Source organism: Xenia sp. Carnegie-2017, unplaced genomic scaffold, assembly GCF_021976095.1.
Source record: "Xenia sp. Carnegie-2017 unplaced genomic scaffold, XeniaSp_v1 HiC_scaffold_22, whole genome shotgun sequence".
NCBI classification, from domain to species: Eukaryota; Metazoa; Cnidaria; class Anthozoa; order Malacalcyonacea; family Xeniidae; genus Xenia; species Xenia sp. Carnegie-2017.
Genome location: NW_025813485.1, coordinates 9,763,047 through 9,784,273, shown reverse-complemented (window position 1 = coordinate 9,784,273; position 21,227 = coordinate 9,763,047). Strand labels below are relative to the sequence as shown.

The following is a 21,227-nucleotide window of genomic DNA, read 5'->3' as shown; positions in this document are numbered from 1 at the left end:
GTACGGTCAATAAATTTTATGGAATAAATAGAGAAGTATTATTTTTCTCTGACAAACGAGGAACAGAATGAGTAGCAATACAAAAACAAACAAAAGCAGTGATTGGCAATAAGATACAAAATGCTTCTCTCATAATTATGTAAACAAAAACAACTTCGCGAAATGCCAATACAGTTTTCAAAGCCATACAAAAATTATCACGGTTTTATTATGAAACAGATTTAGATTTGAGGACGCGAATTTTAAGACGACGTGAGTATGGCGTAATCTGTCGTAAGCATCCGGTTGCTTTACTTCCGCTGCCTTTGCGACGTCGTCTTAGTGTTTTTCACAACGTGAACTTGCTGTTTTTATGTCTTCTTGAAGACGTCTGTGTTTTCTACCTTTTTTACCTCTTTGAAATGTAAGTCTATGGAAATTTATGACTTGTGTGTATTGATAGTTTAATATTGAAGCAATTCAGCTAAAACTTGTGTGTTTTTGCATTCAACTTTACCGAAATAATAAGATGCATAATATACACGCATGTTTTGTTGTTCATGTAAACAATCCACAAGATAAATAATTTCGTTTTTATTTTGTTTTAGATAAATTTTTCTTTATATTATTTCTATTATATTATTTTCTCTATAAAATTAGAATCCAAACTAGAGAAAACAGCTTTTAAAAAGAAGAACTAAATTTTATTGAAATTTTGGGTGTTTTGTACGCTAATTATATGACGTCTTGTCAATATGCGCCATATTTCATACAATCAATATAAACTAATCTACAATTCAAATTGTTCTATTGAAAATCTTATTGAAATGCCATGAAATAGCAGTACTATGATAAAAAAATTGAATGTAAGCTTAAATTTTGTTTTTCTATTAGTGCAAACCAACTATAATTCTGAACTAAAGTGTTCTTTTTTTCTCCATAATCTCTTTAATAATCATCAAATATAGGAACAAATGCCATATAACTCAGTAAATTCGCATAAAAGATGAAATTCGTTTTTCGTAAAAACTCGTCGTCTTCTCACATAATCTAAATCACTCTTCACATGAAAGACGACGGCGTCGTCGACCCAGATCGCCTCGGTCAGCTCACGATGTCTTAGATGTCGCGTCCTCAAATCTAGATTTATCTAAAATGAGACGCGCGCGCGGAATTACAAAAGCTTTTGGCGACTTTAAGTACCTACTTTACCGTTTTCTGGTGCAGTTGGACTGAAATTTTTTGAAAACGCAAGATTTTTTTTATCAGAGAATGATTTTTTTTTAAAAGTTCTTTAAAACAGGTCTTGCACAAAAATATTAATCGCCAAAAATACAAGTTAACTACCCTGTACTAGTCACCAAAAATTCAAGCCTATTGGTGAACGTGCAGGAAACACAAAATCTTTAAAACTTTGCGTTTTTGCAGTTCAAATTTTTGCATCATTTGGACCTTGGTAAAATGGCTTGCAAATTTCATATTGTAAGTAATCAAAATTTTTGACAATACAAAAAAGTTGAACTTGAATTAATGTAGTAGTAGCAAAAACATGGTATGAAGAGTGAGAAATAACAAGTTTGAACGATTTCACTGCGCGTTCACCACAGTATATATATTCCAATATACAACACAGTCTATATATTCACTCAGCGTATATAAGTTGTTTTTTTCAAAGACTAATATTAGCAAGGTATGTTTCAAATTACTTTAACGGCCGTTCTCTCAACAGTTAGAATTTAACGTTTTTCAAATAGAGCCAGCTGTTTCAGAGAATGTCAAAATGTTGCAATCAACAAGAGATTTTGAATATGCGCACAAACGTCCTATTTTAAAGAAGTTTTTCCAATAAATAAACTTGTTTATACAAGAATATACATTTAGCGATACTAAAACAATCGAGCGTTTAACATGAACAAAGAAAGAGCTAGAAATCACCAGAAATATGAAATAATATTAAATATATTCTATTTATGGGGGATCTAAGTTTTTATCTAATCACTGCTGTACAATCCTGTTGTATAATCAATCTTTTTAAAAATTAAAAGTTATTTACCTTCATATTAGAGGGCATGGTTGTTTGCTCGAGAAAGACATGCTGAACAGCGACGTTTGATACATCTTCAAAAAACTCCCTATATCATAGCAAGAAAATGCATATTTTAGACATTGAACTAAATATAACTGGAATGCTACCTTCAGATACATCGGTAACACACGAAATGAAGCCAGATTTTTCGTGATGCCATTCCCAGATAAGAGCCTCTGGGAGTCAAATCACGCGAGTTCAGCCTCGCAATGCGTAATTGTAAACAAAGCGAAAATTATCTGATTTTTCCAGTTTCATAGCCTTTTCTGTTGTTATTAATAATGTAAATTTAAGTTTTCTGCAGAACAAATATTTTTTACACAGGAAACTTACGAATGGCAAAGGTTTGTGCTCCGATTCGTTCTGGCCCGAATAACAAGAAACTACGATGTTTTTTGTAAATAGCACTTTAAAACAAAGATTTGTTTACGTTCAGGTGCTCTTCCATTTCTTCCATTGTGTTTTTACGTCAGTCTCATTAGTGGATAAACATTTTTTAAAAATGTCAACATAACAATGCAGCTTTGCGAAAGGTCGAAAACGCCCGCATTTGTCACAGTTTGTTAAGTTCTTTTTTTTCACAAAAACGGTTGCTGTAATGTAATAACCTAAAATATTGCAATAAATGAATTAGATAATTCTACATCTTTCTGAAACAATTTTTTGCGATTTATTGCCCCTTTTTTTACAGTTTCTTCAAAAACTCTGAAATATTTTGTTCTGGCCGTAATTATCACAAGCGTGGAAAAACAGGGAACGATACTGCCGACTTTGGCGTCAAATGTCAGGGCGAAGTTAGCCTTGCAATTATATTTAGTTCAATGAATTTAGATGCCATGCATGCAAACATTATACAACAATGTATATAAGACAAACATGAGTTTACTATTAAAGTGCTTTTATGCAACCCATTTTGACCCTTACGATTTCACCTTAAATTGTTTATGACACGAAATTTTATCACAATTTTTTTATTTTATTGAATAAAGCATATAAAATAACTTGATAACCTCTTTAGTAGAACTGGATTATTGTAATTTGTTCAAGATATATTTCTTTTTCCTTTATGTAAACGACATGGTTATGACATAACAAAGCATAATGACATTTTTTACATCCTTAAAACTTTTTATAAACAAAGAAAATAGTTTAATGAACACATAATTAATTGTAAAGGTGCCAAAAATACATATTTTAATGCTAACTGTCGAGAAAATTAGTTTTTCCTAATGCTAATTATGCAATGTGATGTCATAACGATGTCATTTACATATTGCAGAAAAGTTATATATCTTTAAAAAGAAATAAAATTATAAAATTCCTTTAAAAAAGATATTAAGTCATTTTAAATTTCCTTTACAATCCAATCAGAAAACATAATGGTAAAATTTGGTGTCATAACAACTTTAAGTAAAATCCCAAAGTTTCACAATAAATTTAATGTATAAATACACCCTCCGAAAAGATGCATTTCTGTTGCACCCATCGTGAAACATATATTTCGTGAGCCTGAATAGTTAAAAACATAATTCATTATAATCCATTGTTTTTCAAGCAAAGCAGTTGCAAGGACCCAAGTCATTAGTAATTAGTTATTAATAATAACTTTTCTTCAGCTATTGAAGCCTTTTATCACCCCTATCTTGGTAGTTTGCCCAATAAAACATTTACAGCCAACAGCTCTCGGGTGGGGAATCCAAATTACAAATTGTAGGAAATATATTGCACAGTAATGAGCAAACATTTTATAGCTTATATGAAACAAACTTTTTGAATGACTGCTACCCACAGGAACAACATATGTCATACTATTTGGCCAAAATCTCTGAATAAGTTGAAGTTGGTGATGCATTTAATGCATTCAATACTGACAAGATCTGTTTCTGCATTATACCTTCCAACAATTATGTCTGGCAATAATGAATTTGCACTTCATAATTTAGAAATCATCAATCTATTTAATTTGTTTTATTTATCACTTACTTTTAAACTTCGATTTACATCAATAGATATATTATTCACTGTTGGTATAGGATCTTACTGTTATTTCTAACTATCGTTGCGCATCATTGTCTATGTCAGTTTATCAATGCTTGTTTCGACTTTTAATACTTTCTTGCACAAAAGGTTGATCGTCTTTCACAAAAAAAATTCCATCTTAAATGCTACACTGTCGCTAATGTACTTATATGAATTGCAGCAGAAGTAGTATTATACATACTTGAAATTCATGTAATTAAATACTATTTGAGAAATCTTCACCCGATATCCGTGAATAATATGTATAAAAAAACTCTGATTTGATTTTAAACAAAATTGTTTGGTTTTTAAACTTAAAAAAGCTTATAACATCACGGCCTGTACCTCGCTGGCTGTAATAAATACTAGAAAGTATTTTGGGGGCGGTATTTGTTTCTACGTCACAACGAACAAACATGGCGGCAGCAATAGAGTTCGAACGAAATGACAAAGATTGCAGTTAAATTTTGTTAACTTCTACTCAACACACGAAAGTCATTATACATCAAACAGCTTCTAAAAAGCCAAATATTTCAATACGCTAATAAAAATACAAGAACTAGTGTAATGTACCATGATCGTTCACCTTGATATTTTTGCCACGTACCTAATCCTTTGAATCAGGGGCGAACAAACTAAAAAAAGTTCCAAGTTCTAGGACATGGGCCCACATTTTTGAGCCTATATTTCATGGGAAATAGCCACAATCTTAACAAAACCAATATTTTTGACAACTTAGTTAATGAGCCGTATTTACATGTTTGTAAATGTAAATCGTCCAGGTTGGTATAGTCCTGAGAAGGACTGTTTTTGTTGTTGTTGGTACCTTTGAAGGTATCGTTGCTGTTGTCACTGAGTTGTTCGTTTCGTTGGGTTCGTTGGGTTTGTAAGTGTTGCGTTTGATAAAGTCAGAGTTATAGTTGTTTTTGTCAAAAAAACGTCTGAGATAGTTGTTTTGGTCAATAATTGTTTCAAAGGTACGTCTGAGACTATCTCGCGTATCTTACGACCATACAACATACGTGTCGCACATAAACCAATCACAACGTTACGACAAGTACTAACGAACATAAAGGACAAAGAACAACCCAACGAACGACAAGGTGCAGTTTACAAAATAAACTGCTCCGACTGCCACGCTTCCTATATCGGGGAAACTGGCAGGAACTTAAACATAAGACTTACTGAACACAAACGAGCTACTAAGAAACCAGACAAAACTAATCACATTGCCGAACATCACCGAATCACAAAGCACAACATTGACTGGGACTCGGCAAAATGCATTACTTACAGTACTGACTATAGACAACGGCTTACATTAGAAAGTTGGTACACCAACTTGGAACAAGCCCATCTGAACAGATCACAGCAATTACCGGCACCTTACAAACGACTTATTCACAATACAAACAAACGATCAACTAAAAACATTACACTTCAAACTAATTCACAATGACAATACCCAATTTACACCCACACACTACAACTAAAAACGTCACACCTAAATCACACATCACAACTAAAAATAATATATTTCACTTCACACTAATCCACAATGACAATACACATTTCCTGCACATTTCCTGTACACACAATACAATGACGTAAGAACCAGACAACAAATACGGCTAACCTGACGTTTACTCCTCATTTGACTCTGAAGATGACTACCGCTAAGGTTGTCGAAACGTCAGTCAACAACATCAAAAACAGTCCTTCTCAGGACTTTATTAACCTGGACCATTTACATTCACGAACATATAACGATACTAAAGTAAATGGTTTGAACCCGGGAGTATGTCGTTCACTCAACCGATAAATCAACAGTCACAATTGTCACGATATGATATGTATTTATTGGCATTTACGCGACACCTGTTATGTTCGGTATGAGCCGAGCTCTTTTGTCTTTTCCCATTGCATTATTAAAAATACTCTGTACTGATTACAAATAATGTTGAAGGTTTTAACAAGCGAATTCTCATTGAAAGTAACCAGAGCAAACATTTCGGATTTAATTGTATTTTATAGTTTGACTCGGTTTGACGTGTATTTTGAGTTAATGTTCATGGTAATTTTGGTATATTTTAAATCCACATAGATAATGTCAGATATTATTTGTTATTATGCATCATAAGAAAGATGAATAGATTTTTCTCTTTAATTTAGAACAAAAACACAAAGACCAGTGACCAGAGTGAACCAAGAAATTGATAAACAATGCGTCGCACTTTTAATTGATTTACTTCATGTGAAACTACAACTTTAAGACTAGTTAGTGCATTTAAGACTCGTTGGACACATTTATTTGCTTTCTCCTTTACGTTATATTCACGAAAAAAGTAAAAGCACTGTGACCAGAGTCCCATAGAGTACATACGGATAACCAGACACACAGAATAGATACGTAACAAAAGCGCCGCTCAGCGAAAAATCTGCCCCCCACTTGCACCCAGTTCTCAAATGCGCATCCATTGCGTCCGCCATTACTCCAGCCGGATAAACTGGCCAGAATGCATATATGTTAATATTATGGAGAGTTGTTTTTCGAAAATTTGATGAATGTAAATTCACTTATGGACAAAATTTTTGATGCTATCGGACAGGATATCAAGGATATGAGGTGAGAAACAGTTTTGTTGTAAAATACGTTCGTCAACTATAATTTTATGGGTTTTATACGTAGTCTCTTGCTTTAAATTGTATGCGAGATCCATAATTAGAACGTCTCTTACATTCCACGGCAATTGCCCTAAGAATTTAAAATTTAGGACTAATACAAAGGTAATAAATATACTTAGTGTGATCCATTTCTGTATTTTCTAGAAAAGATTTTCCTATTAGAATGGTCAATGGATTGGTTGGAAGCGATAAAACCTACTGTGCGTAAAGAACGTTCTTCAGATAAAGACGTTAATAGTGTAGAATTTGGACTAAACTGCTTTTATATTTGATGCTTGAATGAGGGCTTTTTATTTGCAACGTAGCTTGTCTGCATAATTGTAATTGAAAGTTTATATTTGTAATTGTACATTGAGTTCCTATGGCTATCATGTCTGTCAAATTTGTATTAACTTACAAATAAAGATGTTTTTTGTTGTCTTATTTTTAATAAACAATATATGAAATTACAATTATTTAAAGAATAAAGTCATTGATAAATTGTTTCCATTAAATTAACAACTTTGTCATTATTTCAAACATATTGTCAAACTCCTACAGCTTAGCTCTTTGGTTAAGCTTTACTTGTGAGTTGTGACCAACAATTGTCTGTGAAAAATGATTAGAATTATGTTTGATTTACCACATTGATCAACCAGCAGAGAGAATTATTGCAACAAAGGGCTCGAAAATTTAATTTTTGCTAAAATCCATAAACTTCATTCAAGAAATTAAAATTTTTTATTGTAAATAATCATGTCACAAACAGAACTTATTCTGACAAAAATTAGTTACTCTTAATACCATTATTTAAATCTTAATACTTTACACAGTAAAATGTTTACCAAAAGGTGAAACACAGATACACCAGAAAACGTTTTTAAAACATTTGACAACTGAGGGAAACTGTGCCAAGCCAATACCAATCCAATTCACAAAAGCATTCAGGAAGCTTTTTTATGTTCACTTCTCACATCATCAATAAGCATCTATGTCAAATATATAAATAATCTCCTCATTGAATTTAAAAGGGCAGAAATAACAAAGTTAAGTCATGTGGACCATGTGACAGTATATGTTTTAGAAATTGCTATTCAAGCACTCTATTGGTGGACCAACATGCTGCTGCTTACGTTCCAACTTGCTCAAAAAGTCATTCAAGCTTCACAAGTCACAACTCTGATGAATACAAAATAGTTTGGCATCAGATGACCTTCATAGTGGCCATGGAGCAGCGCTTCTGATATTTTAAAACACCTGGGTAGATAATTTTGGTGATTCGAATGTTCTGCACATAAGTGAGCACATAAGTTGTATCACGCAAGACGGCGATTTTGGTCCAATGACACATCAAGCAAGAGAAAATGTTGGATCACAGTCATTAAATCAGTAAGACCATATACCATAAATTGTATATCTCACACTGCAGTTTGCACATGTAATAATGAAATTAATTTTCATTTTAGATACTTGAGAGCTGTTGGTTATAGATGGCTTATTAGGAGGATGTGTCTACTAGGGTGGGAGAACACCAGGCCTTTACCACTTTGTGTGCACATTTTTTAAGGAAAAAGTACCCAACATGTGAATCCAAAGGTTACACTCCATCTGAACAACGCTAAGTTTAGTGTGCAATACATAATAATACATATGCTGAGCAAGCCTCAGCCAAAATTCCGATAATATTTTTATATAATTGTAAGTTAGCTAATTAACTATATCACACACGATCATGTATTTGCTGTGCAAGCCTAAGTCAAAAATCACTTAATATTTTAATGTAATTGTAAGTTAGCTAATTAACTACATCACATACGTACGATCTTGTATATGGTTTGCAAGCCTAAGTAAAAAATCAGTTATTATTTCATTGTATTATAAGTTAGCAATTATATTACACCACAATATATAAAACACTCGAATGTACATTTGTTGCTACCTGTCTAACAACTTTCCATTGTCCCTGATTGGCTGATTCATGACATCTCCATTCTCCAAACCCATTCTCCAAATTCTCTTGCTCTGCTTCTCCACTTGATTCATCCATGTATCCTTTGGTCGTCCTTTGTTCCTCTTCTTTGGTCGCCCGTTATAACATCACCTTAATTGTTGAATAAGCCATAATTATGATATCCAGAGCAAACACCAAACCATACAGCAATCTGAAAACAGTAACAACTAGAAACTTATAATCTATTTACTTTAAAAACAAAATAGCAAAATGTCAGTATCACCTACTATCCCAATACAATCTTTAGAATGTTGAATAATTGGATAAGACATGAATAGTTCCAACAATTAAGCCTGTTCCCAAGGCTTGCGAGGCTAAGAGGGTACTATCACTTGCCCAAGGTGACCCCCAGACTAGTGGAGGGAAGGAGGTGTCTTATCTCTGCAATTCAGACAGGCTGCAAGCAAGATCTGACCACTGCCGAATAAAAGCTTTCAAGAAGCAGGATCTAGGCATATGTCCCGTGGATGTCCTTTACGCGGAGCTTTACATTTTCTACATCTGCGTACAACCTAATTTTCCTGAGATGCAGCATTTTCTTCCTGTGTTGCTGCCAAATTTAGTTGTTGCTGCATCTGCTCATATAAATATAATAAATAAGCAGCAGCTATAACCTTACCAGTTGAGGAGAGAATACCTAACGATGTACTAGTAGAAAAAGCAGCTACTAAAGACAAAAATTCTCCAACAAAGTTACAACTAAGAGGAATAGCAATATCAGCTAAAGTAAACACTATAACTATAATAGAAAATAGGGGCATAGTAATAACTACTCCCCTATAATGTTTAATTAATCTTGTATGATGTCTCTCATAGAGCAGTGTTACTGCTATAAATAAAAGCACAAAAATGTGCTTTGATAATGGTGGTATGACCTTACAGATATAGTTGCAAAGTTCATGTGTTTGAACATCAACATAGCTTGGGTAATGTTGTTTCAAGACGTCAGAGTCTAAAGATGAGTAATCCATTCACGAAACATAAGCACAGAGCTCTTCATCACTGTCTCCATCGCTATTTATATTTTTATCAGATGGTGCACTACGTAGAAAACTAAATCTTGTCTCTGTTTTTGTCGCTCTTTTTGCTTCTAGTTTTCGTATTCTTTTGTTCAAAGTTGCTGTCTTATTTTTGTACCAGCTGACTCTTTCTTGAAGCCCTTTTATTTGTTTTTTGAAGCGATGACACGATGTGCACGAACTATGAGAAGCAACTGCATGGCCAATGTCAGTATGAAAGTCGTACGATAAATCGTGTGTTGTATGATCAACAGCATGGCTGGTTGTGGAAGTCTGTTCTTCAACTGTCCCCAGTGAATTGGAGATAGAGTTTTGGTGCTACGAGTTATCTAAAATAAATAAGATAAAGTATTTTAGGTGGTATGTAACTTCCGCTTGGCCATGTGCATTGTCGCTGTGACTGTATACTTTGCTGACCTGCCTTCATTTTCTTTCTGTTAGATGTTCTTCAGCCGCAGCTACGATTCCTACCACATCTATCGTTGGTACTGCGTTTGTTTAAGAATCGTTTCAAATTTAAAGATTTTGCGATATCACGATTCATATTATAGCATGAATCCTCGAAGTGTGCCGAACATAAACACGAGGTTGACGTAGCTAGAAAAATTGGTCTATGTTTACGGACAAAGTTCACCCATTTCCTTCGCCTTTGAAGATCAGTTCTCACATTAGGAAACAGATGGATAGCTATATTCCTTCAGTATATTGATTACCGCAACTGATTAACTTTCTGCCGCCAGCAATACAACGTCTGCCTCCGTGATGCTGCTCACTTCTATTAGTTACATACGCCATGTTGAAGGGCGGTACTCGTTTCTACGTTACAGCTTACATCAAAAATTCGCACAAAAATTGGAAAAAATCGTAACTTTGAGCAACTGTAGAATAAGTTTGAAAAGGCAAAATTTAATTCTGTTTTCAGGTATATAATCAGAAAAACAGAGTTCTACAAGTTAAGCTCATAAAAAAGAAAGTGAAAAATTCGTTGCATAACCACTTTAAATTTATCGATTAGACTGTTTGCTCGGTATTTTACTTTATACATCCACTTTCCTGGCAAAATTAACTTGCATGTCATCTGGTTCATTCACAGCTGTCCATGGGTTTTTGACCATTATTGTATGCTCCATTATCATAGCTTTTCTCCGATTTTCTGTTTGCACTGTACTACCTAATTGCTAATACGACTTTGGTTCTTGTGCACTTTCTTCATTCGTTGGATTAAATGTGTCGTGTTAATCCGTATCTTTCTGACCAAGTTCTGCAGAAAATGAGATTTCTTGATCTGGATTTGTTACATGTTCTTGCTGATGTTGAACAACAGGTATCATATTCATTACATTGTCCCCTCTCCCTTTATTTAGGATCGGCTCTTTTCTCTTATCACCTTCAAGCGATCATCGTCGAAATCTGTGATGGGAGATGGGAGAAAAGTTGTAGCATCAGATTATGGTACCGGTCTAATCAGTATTCCCAAAGTCCGAGGATCTCGTTATACTGGCAATACTATTGCAATGTGAGAGGCATTGAAACATTACGTAAATAGCAATGAAGCCTTGGCAGCAACAATATGTAAGAAACACTGGAAGAATTTATAATTAAGAAAACAAAACATTCTGTCAACAATTTCGTTTATACAATATGGCTTCTACATAACATTCATACTTTAAAGTTTGAGCATTTTTTTAACAAAGTTCTTCAATGGAATTTGTCAACAATTCAGTATTTAGATAACTTGTTGGTTTTTGCATCATTGAGCTTCCGAGAAAAGGGAGAGCCTGAGTACTATGCAAAAATTGGTTACACAGTGTTGGGTTCTGATTCATTTGTATATTGAAAACAACATTTTGAATCTGATGCTTAGCAATGGCCTGTTCATTTGCATTTAATTTCTTTAACTGGGAGGCAACACACATTCCAAATAAATCATTTTCAACTTTTTCCACGTGTTTGTTTTCATTTTGATGCCTAATTGCTTTTTGCATTGTACGAAGAAACTGTATTTCTTGCTCAACATCAACTTTTGTCTTTGACCACTTTTTATGTCCAGTTGTATCAGATATATCAGTAATCTTATCATCAAATACTTTATCTGGCTCAATTTGTTAACAGTCATTGTTTTCATTTAGTAAGCTCGCATGCTAAATTTCATCATCTGTTAATAAACTACAATTACTTGTCGAGCTGCTGCTGGTAGTTGATACTGACAAATTAGTTTTTGTTGCTCTAGCTTTTATTTATGGTACTAACCACTGTAGAAAATCATAGTCCTCCAATTTTGTTTTAGAGGAAACAACAGCTGACAGAGATGTTCCAGATTTTACTTTTTTGAAGACATTTCTTCGCTTGCCGAATCTTTTTTTTAAACTTTCAAACAATTTTTTGGCTCGCTCACCTATACGTAAAAAGTATATCCCATACAGTATTAACATTTTTTGACATGAAAAAACATTAAATCTACTTAGTGTTAGTTTTACAGTAGACGTAAATAGAAAAATTTTTTGAAAAACTGAAAGCTGTACATTTTATAGCAGACTGCAGTCTCTACACCTTCGAAATCTGCCACTCAAGCACACCTATATTTTGTTTACATTGTTTTACCTTCCGATAGATTCAGATTTTCTGCCACTTTTGCCCAAGCATTTGCCACGCCAAACTTGTCTTTATAATCCTTACATGTTTTGTCATATTAGCATGGAAACTTACGCACTTCCTCGGCCAACTTTTCATCAAATTTAATAGTTTCTGGAATAAGTGATTAAACACATACTGAATCCGCCATTTTAAATTTCTAAATTTTCATTCAAGATGACGTCATTTTGGCAATTAACGCGAATAAATATCAAAAATTTTTTATATTTTATCGCGTTTGTCGCGATTGTTAGTCGCCTTTTTTTATTGCGATTATTACCACGTTCACATATGGGATTATCGCGATTTAAGTTAATCGCTGTCGCGTTTGTCGCGTTAAACCAATAGCGGAAACCAGGCTTAACGGTAACATTTCTGATACGAGATTATTCTGATCTATTTGATGACAAACAAGTCTACAGTCGATTAGCCTTGACGTGTTCTAGCAGCCATGACAGTGAAAATTAAAAAAGAATTGGATGGAGTGCAGTGCAAATGGGTATCATTGACCTTGTAAAATGACCCTCTATGGTAGGTGTGGAAAGGCCACACAAGCTACGAATATGTATTAATCCTAGATATCTCAACGAAGCCATTCAGCGAGAATATTACCCTCTCTTGACAGTACAAATATTTCTCAGTGTTCGATACAGCCTTTCAATTTTGGCACAAACCTCTAGATGAGGATTCGAGCTATCTTACGACATATAGCACGCTTTTTGGTCAATACAAATTTAATTTTGCTTTGGATGGTACCAATCAAGTACATGCCAACTGTATTCAAGTATGCCAAATACATCAATAAACTTGGTTTGTTTTCCGTTTTAACTAACAGGTTGAACGACCTGTTACGTGCACGAAAGATTTTATTCATAAATGACTGCTTAAAATAACATTATTTTTAAATAAATGTATGAAAAAAGAGGATTATCTCTTTACGTAAATGCATTAAAGAATGAGTCTCGCAGTATGCTTTGCGCGCTTAGCCATGCAAAGGCAGCCATTTGGTGGCACCCTAAAATGGCACTACATTAGGTTGTCAATACAGCAATATGTCTACTTTGACTGCTAAGTCTGGCAAATCGACGGTTGGCAAAGAAATGAAAAAGAAGTAGCAAGAACTGAATTAAGTAAAGATGCTAAATTAAGTAAAGAATAGAATTAAGTAAATTATTGAATTCGTTTTTCGCATGATATCAAGAATTATTCAGAATTATGCTCAACCTCATCCAACAATTGCTCAATATCTGCAATCATGACGTCATACCTACATATAATGGTTTCTACAAATATGCACGCCATTAAAAGCCGGTTTTGAAAAAAATTCAAAAAAACGATGTTCACCACAGTTTCTAAGAAAGATAAGCAAAAGCTTTTGAGCAAAAAAGAAGTTGAAAACAATTAAAAAACAGACGAAGCTTGTTTTGAACATATTTACAGCATATTTAAGCGAAAAGAACTTGAAAAAACCGTTTTGTTTCAGCGACAAATAATATACATGAAAAAATCTCTCAATTCTGATTGGTTAAGAGCAGTGCAATTTATTGTAAATACCAGTGCAAACAAGCGAAACACCAGTTCTGATTTCTCTTCAAAACTGCTCCTGATTAGTTAGTCTAACAAAAAGTAATATAAGAGCCAATCAAAATAAAACATTTCAAAGGCGGGAAAGTTACATTATTGTAAACAAAGCAATTACAATGGCATTACTGTGAGAATCACTCTTTAAATTGCATGAAGTCATTTGTACATGGAAATGTTTACTTGACCTTTGAGAAAAAACAGAAAATCGACCAAGTTCATTTACGCATTGTGATGAAAATATACTCTTAATCAAATTTTCTGAAATTTTCATACCTTATAAACCAATAACCAATTCATTCCGTAAATGACTAAAATCGACACTGATTTCGACACCCAATTTACGATTGCGTATTCCCTTCTTTTCTGGATGCCGTTTTTTAAAAACAACTCTCCGTTCTTCGAGGACAAATTTATCTTTATTTTTTATGTTAAATTATACTGAGCAAAACTGCTGATGTACCCATACTACCACAAATTTATGAGAAGTTTGGCTCAATTTGTAGTACAATACAAATTTATTTCACAATAATACAAATTTAAGATGGTAATTATGCCCCAAAATACGCAAAAGTTTAAAAACTTTTCCAATTCAAACAACTTAACTTGAATTTTTTATTAAATCCTTCATAATTAAAAAATTGAAACCTGGTTGCATATATGTATGGTAAAACATGTATTTGAAATTGCCAATAAATCCATTATGGAATAGGCTTATGCCGTGAGATGTCATGATAACAAACAGAAGTAGCAATAAAAGAACATACTAAATTTTGGCGAATAAATATTAAAAATGTCATCATTTGAGAATAACACTGTGCCAAGACAACCTACTACAATAAATACAAGCCAAAAGCTGCCTTTCATCATCAAATGAAAAATTTAACACTTTTAGAGGGTAGAAAGTACAATCATACTAAACAAATTTTTAAAAAGGCAAAAGTACATAAGAATTATATAACTAACAGAGCACAAACTTTAAAAATTTGTAAGTAGTTTCATCAGATGTAACTTAAACTTTGGATTAAACATAGTTTCCAGTTTCACACAGCTGAACTAATTATTGAAAGGTCAGTTTTTTAGCCAGAGTGCAGTTTAGCACACACCAGTAGCCGTTTATGGTGATCATGGGAAAATACTAATCAACACACTTACAGCAAAATGCTCTTTCACTCTTTAATGAGAATATGAGTTATGGTTATGGTTATAGTTATGGTTAGGTTTATGGCTATTGTTAGGTTTATGGTTATGGTTAGGGTTATGGTTAGGCACATGGTTATGTTAGGTTTATGGTGAAGGTTAGGGTTATTGTTAGGTTTTTGGTTATGGTTAGAGTTATGTTTAGGTTTCTGGTTTCTGTTAGGATTATGGTTAGGGTTATGCATATTGTTGGATTTATGGTTGGTAGGTTTATGGTTATGGTTAGGTTTATGGTTATTGCTATGGTTATGGTAGGTTTATTGTAAGAATCAGGCTTTGGAAATGTGAAATTTTATCAGTCACTAACTTATTGTTAAAATTGCATGCCTTTTTTGATTCTCTGAGCATGCAGTATGTTTCTGCTTATCAGCGACTAAAGATGTCCACTAAAAATCACTTCATCCATTTTTTTTTTTGTAAGACTTTTGCAGATATCGCCTTGGTTTGCGAAGCTTAGCATGAGAAGATGAAAACATTCTATGCACAAGGCTGTCACAATATTTTTGATGGCCCTTTTGAGTGGATGAACCAGCAAGCAAATCTAAAAGCATTCTTCTATCCGATAAAAAAGCCTAAATACTATCATCCGTATACTATTCAAGAGCTTCTGCTTACCTTGAACAACATTTCAACTCATCAATTAGATCAAGCATTATTTCTTTTGTGCTTCTTTTCTCGATGTCAACAAGTTTCTTTTCACAATCTGAAAAATCTTGCCTGGTATAAGCGTCCATTGCCTTGAAGTTTTATTCACAACTTACACAACAAATACAAAAATCAGCAATGAGATGTTGCTGTTTGCTTCTCAATATCCATACTTATTACCGCTTAATTACGCACTACTGTGAAGGTACCACAGGATTCACCCCAACAGTCAAAATTAGCATAAAGTGTGAAGTTGACACCGAAATCACTTTGACACGATCACTTAAAGAACATCAGTTTCAGAACTAAAATAAAAAAGAGCAATTCTACAGCTTAGAAAATACTTGAGAGTTTTGCGTCAATATTCGCGGTACTTAACTGACATGTATATATATACCTGATTTTGAAGACGTTACCACGATGCAATATACTTGTGCCTAGTATCATCTTAAGGATCTTGTTCTGAGGATTACAAGTATGTTTTTATTATCCTGGCCCAAATTCGTGGAGCAATTCTACAGCTTATGAAAGAGTTTGCTTTCTTGGTTTAATTGATTTGTGCGTTATTTAAATGACATGTAAATATGTCTGATTTTGAAGTAGTGGTAAGCACGCTGCAATCATTTTTCATTGGGTATCTACGGTGGCCCACAAGTACAAGCACACTTACACATTAACAGCATACGCGCACAAATTCGAGGATGCACACTTACACATAACAGCATACGCGCACAAATTCGAGAGTGGCCCACAAGTACAAGCACACTTACAAATAACAGCATACGCGCACAAATTCGAGGATGCACACTTACACATAACAGCATACGCGCACAAAAATTCGAATACTAACAAACGAAAGTTCAAAATTAAAAAGGAAAAGCCGGCAGTCTATTACTTGACATTTCTTTCCGCTGCTAAACACTACTTTAATGACTTATGGAAGATATCATTCGCAACTATTTTACTAAAAACTACACGTATGATACAATCCTACAGCTATTACAAAAATATCATGGAATTCGCATCTCCAGAAGTACTTTGCTGAATAAGCTTAAGCTTTATGGATTGCACCGACGTGGAAATACCGTTGATAAAGACCACGTAAGAAGATGCATTGCTCGAGAACTAGATGGAAGTGGTAAATTGTTGGGCTATAGAGCCATGTGGAGACGATTGCAGTCAAAATATGGCTTGCAAGTTCCTCGTTTGGTTGCTCAAACCACCCTTCAAGAAGTGGATCCAGAGGGATCGAAATGGAGACGGGCTAACCGTCTTCGTAGAAGAGCTTACATGAATCCGGGGCCAAATTATTGCTGGCATGCCGATGGTTACGACAAACTTAAACCGTATGGTTTCCCCATCCATGGGTGTATAGATGGATTTAGCAGGAAAATACTGTGGTTAAATATAGTTCCTTTAAATAATGATCCCCGCGTAGTGGGCAGGCTATTTTACGACTGCATATCTAATATGCAACTCTGTCCTAAAATTCTTAGAACAGATAGGGGAACAGAAAATGGGATTATGGCATCAGCCCAGTGTTTCTTACGCCGAGATGATACGGACACACATTCTGACGTCAATGCTCATCAATATGGATCATCACACAGCAATCAGCGAATAGAAGCATGGTGGGCCATGTTACGTCGCTCGTGGGCCTCGTGGTGGATGAATTTTTTTAAGGATTTGATACCTAAAGGGGTTTTAGACACAAGCAACGTACTTCAACTTGAATGTCTATGGTTTTGCTTTAGTCCTGTCTTAAAAAAAGGACTTGACCAAATCAAGGAATCGTGGAACAGTCACTATGTACGCAAATCCAGGTTTTACACTCATGCGGGGATCCCTGATCAGCTTTACCTTCCACCTGAAGCAGTTGGAGCTGAAGATTTTCAGAAACAATATGACGACGAAGATCTTATAGAGATTTACAATTCAGTTAGGGTGTCGACAGAAAAGGTCTCTACATATCAAAAATACTTCTCGTATAGTGCTGGTGTGTTACGAATAGGACAGATCCAGACATGGAGAGAAGCTTTAATGGCATATGAAAGACTTCTAGAAGCAGTTTAAAGCAAATAGCAATGAACAAAACATATTTAACATTAATAACTCAAAACGATAACGTATATGGTAATCTTATAAAGAAATAAGATAATTTCATATTCAGGGAAGGTCCATAACCTCCATCTTCATATGACACCACATCATTGTCCATAAAATCTTTTTTAACAAAAGTGAACTAAAAAAAGTGTTTCTACAATGTAAAACACAAATAATATGTCATAATAGTGTGCTAAAACATGTGATAGAACTTTCATACAATGTCAAACGACCAGGCACTTTTTTCTCTTAGGATCGACGAAAACTCCTCTACAAGTTCATTATAAAATTGATAAGTGCTGGGAATCTCTAGCAATAGTCCACATGTGTGTGCTACAGGACGACGTTGTAAACCATTAAGTTCTGTAAATGACACTTTTAACTTTTGACCTTCTAAAATGATGTCAGAACCTGTGGTAAATTGAAGGAACGCGGTTACGTTGCCACCTAGAGACTTTATTTTAAGAAGATCTTCTTATTTTAAGTCTTTTACCATCGAGTTCAATTATTCCAATCTTTATCAACAACACAAAATTGAGTTTTATTAACCAAATTTGTATAATTGGCATAATCATAACATTGAATACACATACCTTCACTACTTCATCTTTCTTCTCCTTTTTTTTATTTGACTTAATCGTTCATTTGACTTCCTTTTTCTAATAGTTTGAAAGGTAGACGAACTACCAGCGCGGTGAGAATTTTCTAGTTGATCGCCACGATCAGTGCAAGGATTGGCGACTGCGTTCTTCTTTATGTACTCTTCGAAAGTTAACGGTTGTTGACTAGAGGCCGAAGGTTTAATTTCTGATACACTTGCACCACAGTTCTCGCAAAAATTTGCATTTTCATCCTTTTCTTTTCCACAATGTGGACAAAACATCGTTGGGTTATTGACTTATTGCTATTGTGAACATGTGAATCATGAAATATTTCTCACCGGCAATCTTTTCGGTTTTTGCAGCCCGATTTTACGAAACGTCATGTAATAAGCCATGAATGTGAATATTTATTTGTGCGCGTATGCTGTTATGTGTAAGTGTGCATCCTTAAATTTGTGGGCGTATGCTGTTATGTGTAAGTGTGCTTGTACTTGTGGGCCACTCTCGAATTTGTGCGCGTATGCTGTTATGTGTAAGTGTGCATCCTCGAATTTGTGCGCGTATGCTGTTAATGTGTAAGTGTGCATCCTCGAATTTGTGCGCGTATGCTGTTATGTGTAAGTGTGCTTGTACTTGTGGGCCACCGTAGGTACCATTTTAAAGATGTTGTTCTGAAGATTGGAAAGATGTCCTGATTATCGTGGCACAAGTTCGAGGAGAGAATCTACGACTTATGAAAAACACGGCACTTTTGTGTTACTTAATTTGTTGCAATATAATTAGAACGTATGTTCTTATTTATTTTGTCGAATTGCTGTTCAGTTTTAGCTAATTTATGCAAACGTATTTTAAGAATTTGAGCGCTTAAAACTTATGTCACATCTTATGTTTGCGTCTCTCTTGACTGACCGTTGAATCGTTGATGTCGACAGTTTTCGATTGTTATCTAAGCAATTATTACTTTTGTGATAAAAGTTAGTTCAGAATTATATTTAAATCTTTGGTGCTCTTCTCGTTTTCGTGTAACAATAAATGACGAAGTTACGTTATCGCTACTTTTTGTCTTGCGGTCGTTCATGTCTTTTATCATTCCCTACATTGTTTGTGCCTTTCAGCGCACTGCTGGTCGTCGATCGATATACACGTTTCACGTGAACGCAATTGTGTAGTAAATACTTTACTACACAATTTCATGGATTCTCTGATGCATCTGAAGGTGCAAATGTTGCTGTTGTATATGTAAGAACAGTCTATGAGAATGGTACCATCGACGGGAAATTAATCGCTTTAAAGACAAAGGTTGCTCCAGTGAAAAAGCAAACAATTCCCCGTTTAGAGCTGGTGGCAGCGACTGTACTGGCGAAGTTAGTAGAGTCTTTGTTAGAGGCACTCAAGTGGAGTCTGGAAGTTTTTTATTGGGTTCACTCGATGACAGCACTTCACTGGATACGAAACAATCGAGCATGGAAACCATTCGTGCAGCATCGAAGTATTTCGAAGTATTTCGCTGACGGAATCTTGGAACGTTTGTCCTGGATCGCTTAATCCTGCAGATTTAACCTCACGAGGCATTTCTGGGCAACAACTTTCGAATTCTTCCTTATGGTTCAAATTCTTGGCAAGGGGCAAAGAAGAGTGGCCAAAACGTCCAGTTGGCAACCTCTCACAAAGTGACGAAGTTCTGAGAGAAATTGTGAAAGAGCATCCGAATGTCGTGACATCACTAGTTTCGAATGAAATCGAACAACGAGCCATGCCAGATCTTAACAAAGCAATCGACATTACTCGTTATAGCTCCATGAAGAAACTTCTTCGAATAACTGCTTATGTAATGAGATTCATCAACATGTTAAAAAAAGATGCCACGGTGCGTGCGAACAACAAACAAACTCACAACCTCAGAAGGACTAAGCTCAGACGAAATAAGGAAGGCGCAGCTGCTATCAGCTATCCTTTGAAAAAGAAATATTATTCCTTCTATCAAAGAATGCGAATTCTTCGATACCTAATTATGTTAAGCAATTTGGGCTATTTCTCGACGGTGATCACGTGCTGCGGTGCCATGGAAGACTGAAAAATTCACCACAATGTGAAGTACAGCGGGATTCGTGATATACTAACAACCATTAGAGTGGTCGAGAAGCAGTAAAGAAAATCGTCAGGAAATGTGTTGTTTGTTGTAAAGCTGAATGTCTTCCTTATGGGAGAAAGCCTCCTCCAGATCTTCCTGTTAGCAGAGTGTAGGATGATCCCCTTTCACAAACGAAAGTTTGGACTTTGCCGGACCGTTGTTCGTACGAGAGAGTTGCGACAGGAATAATTTGTCGGATAATCCAACGAAGGTGTATATTCTATTGTTTACGAGTCTACTAGAGCCATTCATCTGGAGGTCACTCCTTCCTTAAGCGTTCCAACCTTTCTCCGCGAGTTCCGCAGATACGCTAGTCGACGAGCAGTGCCAGCTCTTCTTATACCCGATAATGCTAAGACTTTTCGAGCTGCATGCTTAGAAATTTGCAAGTTATGTCGTTCTGAGGAAGTGTTACGTTATTTTGCAAACCATCAGATTACATGTCAGTTTACCGCCCCTTGGTGGGGAGGCTTCTGGGAACGTTTGATTCGAAGCCTGAAACGTCCGTTGTCAAAGGTAGTTGGTAGAACCAATCTAACCTACGACGAGTTGCATA

The 21,227-nt window shown here is 35.0% G+C and overlaps 1 protein-coding gene and 1 long non-coding RNA gene across 6 annotated transcripts in view; one reads left to right on the top strand and one right to left on the bottom strand.

Moving 5' to 3' along the window:
* LOC124447201 (mediator of RNA polymerase II transcription subunit 4-like) overlaps nucleotides 1-16,041 on the bottom strand; it is a 46,889-nt gene extending 30,848 nt beyond the window's left edge. For 2 of the 5 annotated variants that reach the window (XM_046998092.1, XM_046998093.1), the window contains exons 1-2: nucleotides 15,806-16,041; nucleotides 2,033-2,111 (exon numbers count right to left, since the gene is read on the bottom strand). In XM_046998092.1, the coding sequence (XP_046854048.1) occupies nucleotides 2,033-2,111; nucleotides 15,806-15,924 (198 nt within the window). In that variant the 5' untranslated portion in view covers nucleotides 15,925-16,041. Of the gene's footprint in view, nucleotides 1-2,032; nucleotides 2,112-2,398; nucleotides 2,444-8,687; nucleotides 9,313-15,805 lie in introns of those variants that run through there. The other 3 variants (XM_046998095.1, XM_046998094.1, XM_046998096.1) reach the window with 3 other exon arrangements.
* LOC124447207 lies at nucleotides 5,814-7,263 on the top strand. Its single transcript, XR_006948651.1, has 2 exons — nucleotides 5,814-6,710; nucleotides 6,914-7,263. It is a non-coding gene; the product is annotated as an uncharacterized LOC124447207 (long non-coding RNA).
* Nucleotides 16,042-21,227: the final 5,186 nt, after the last annotated feature.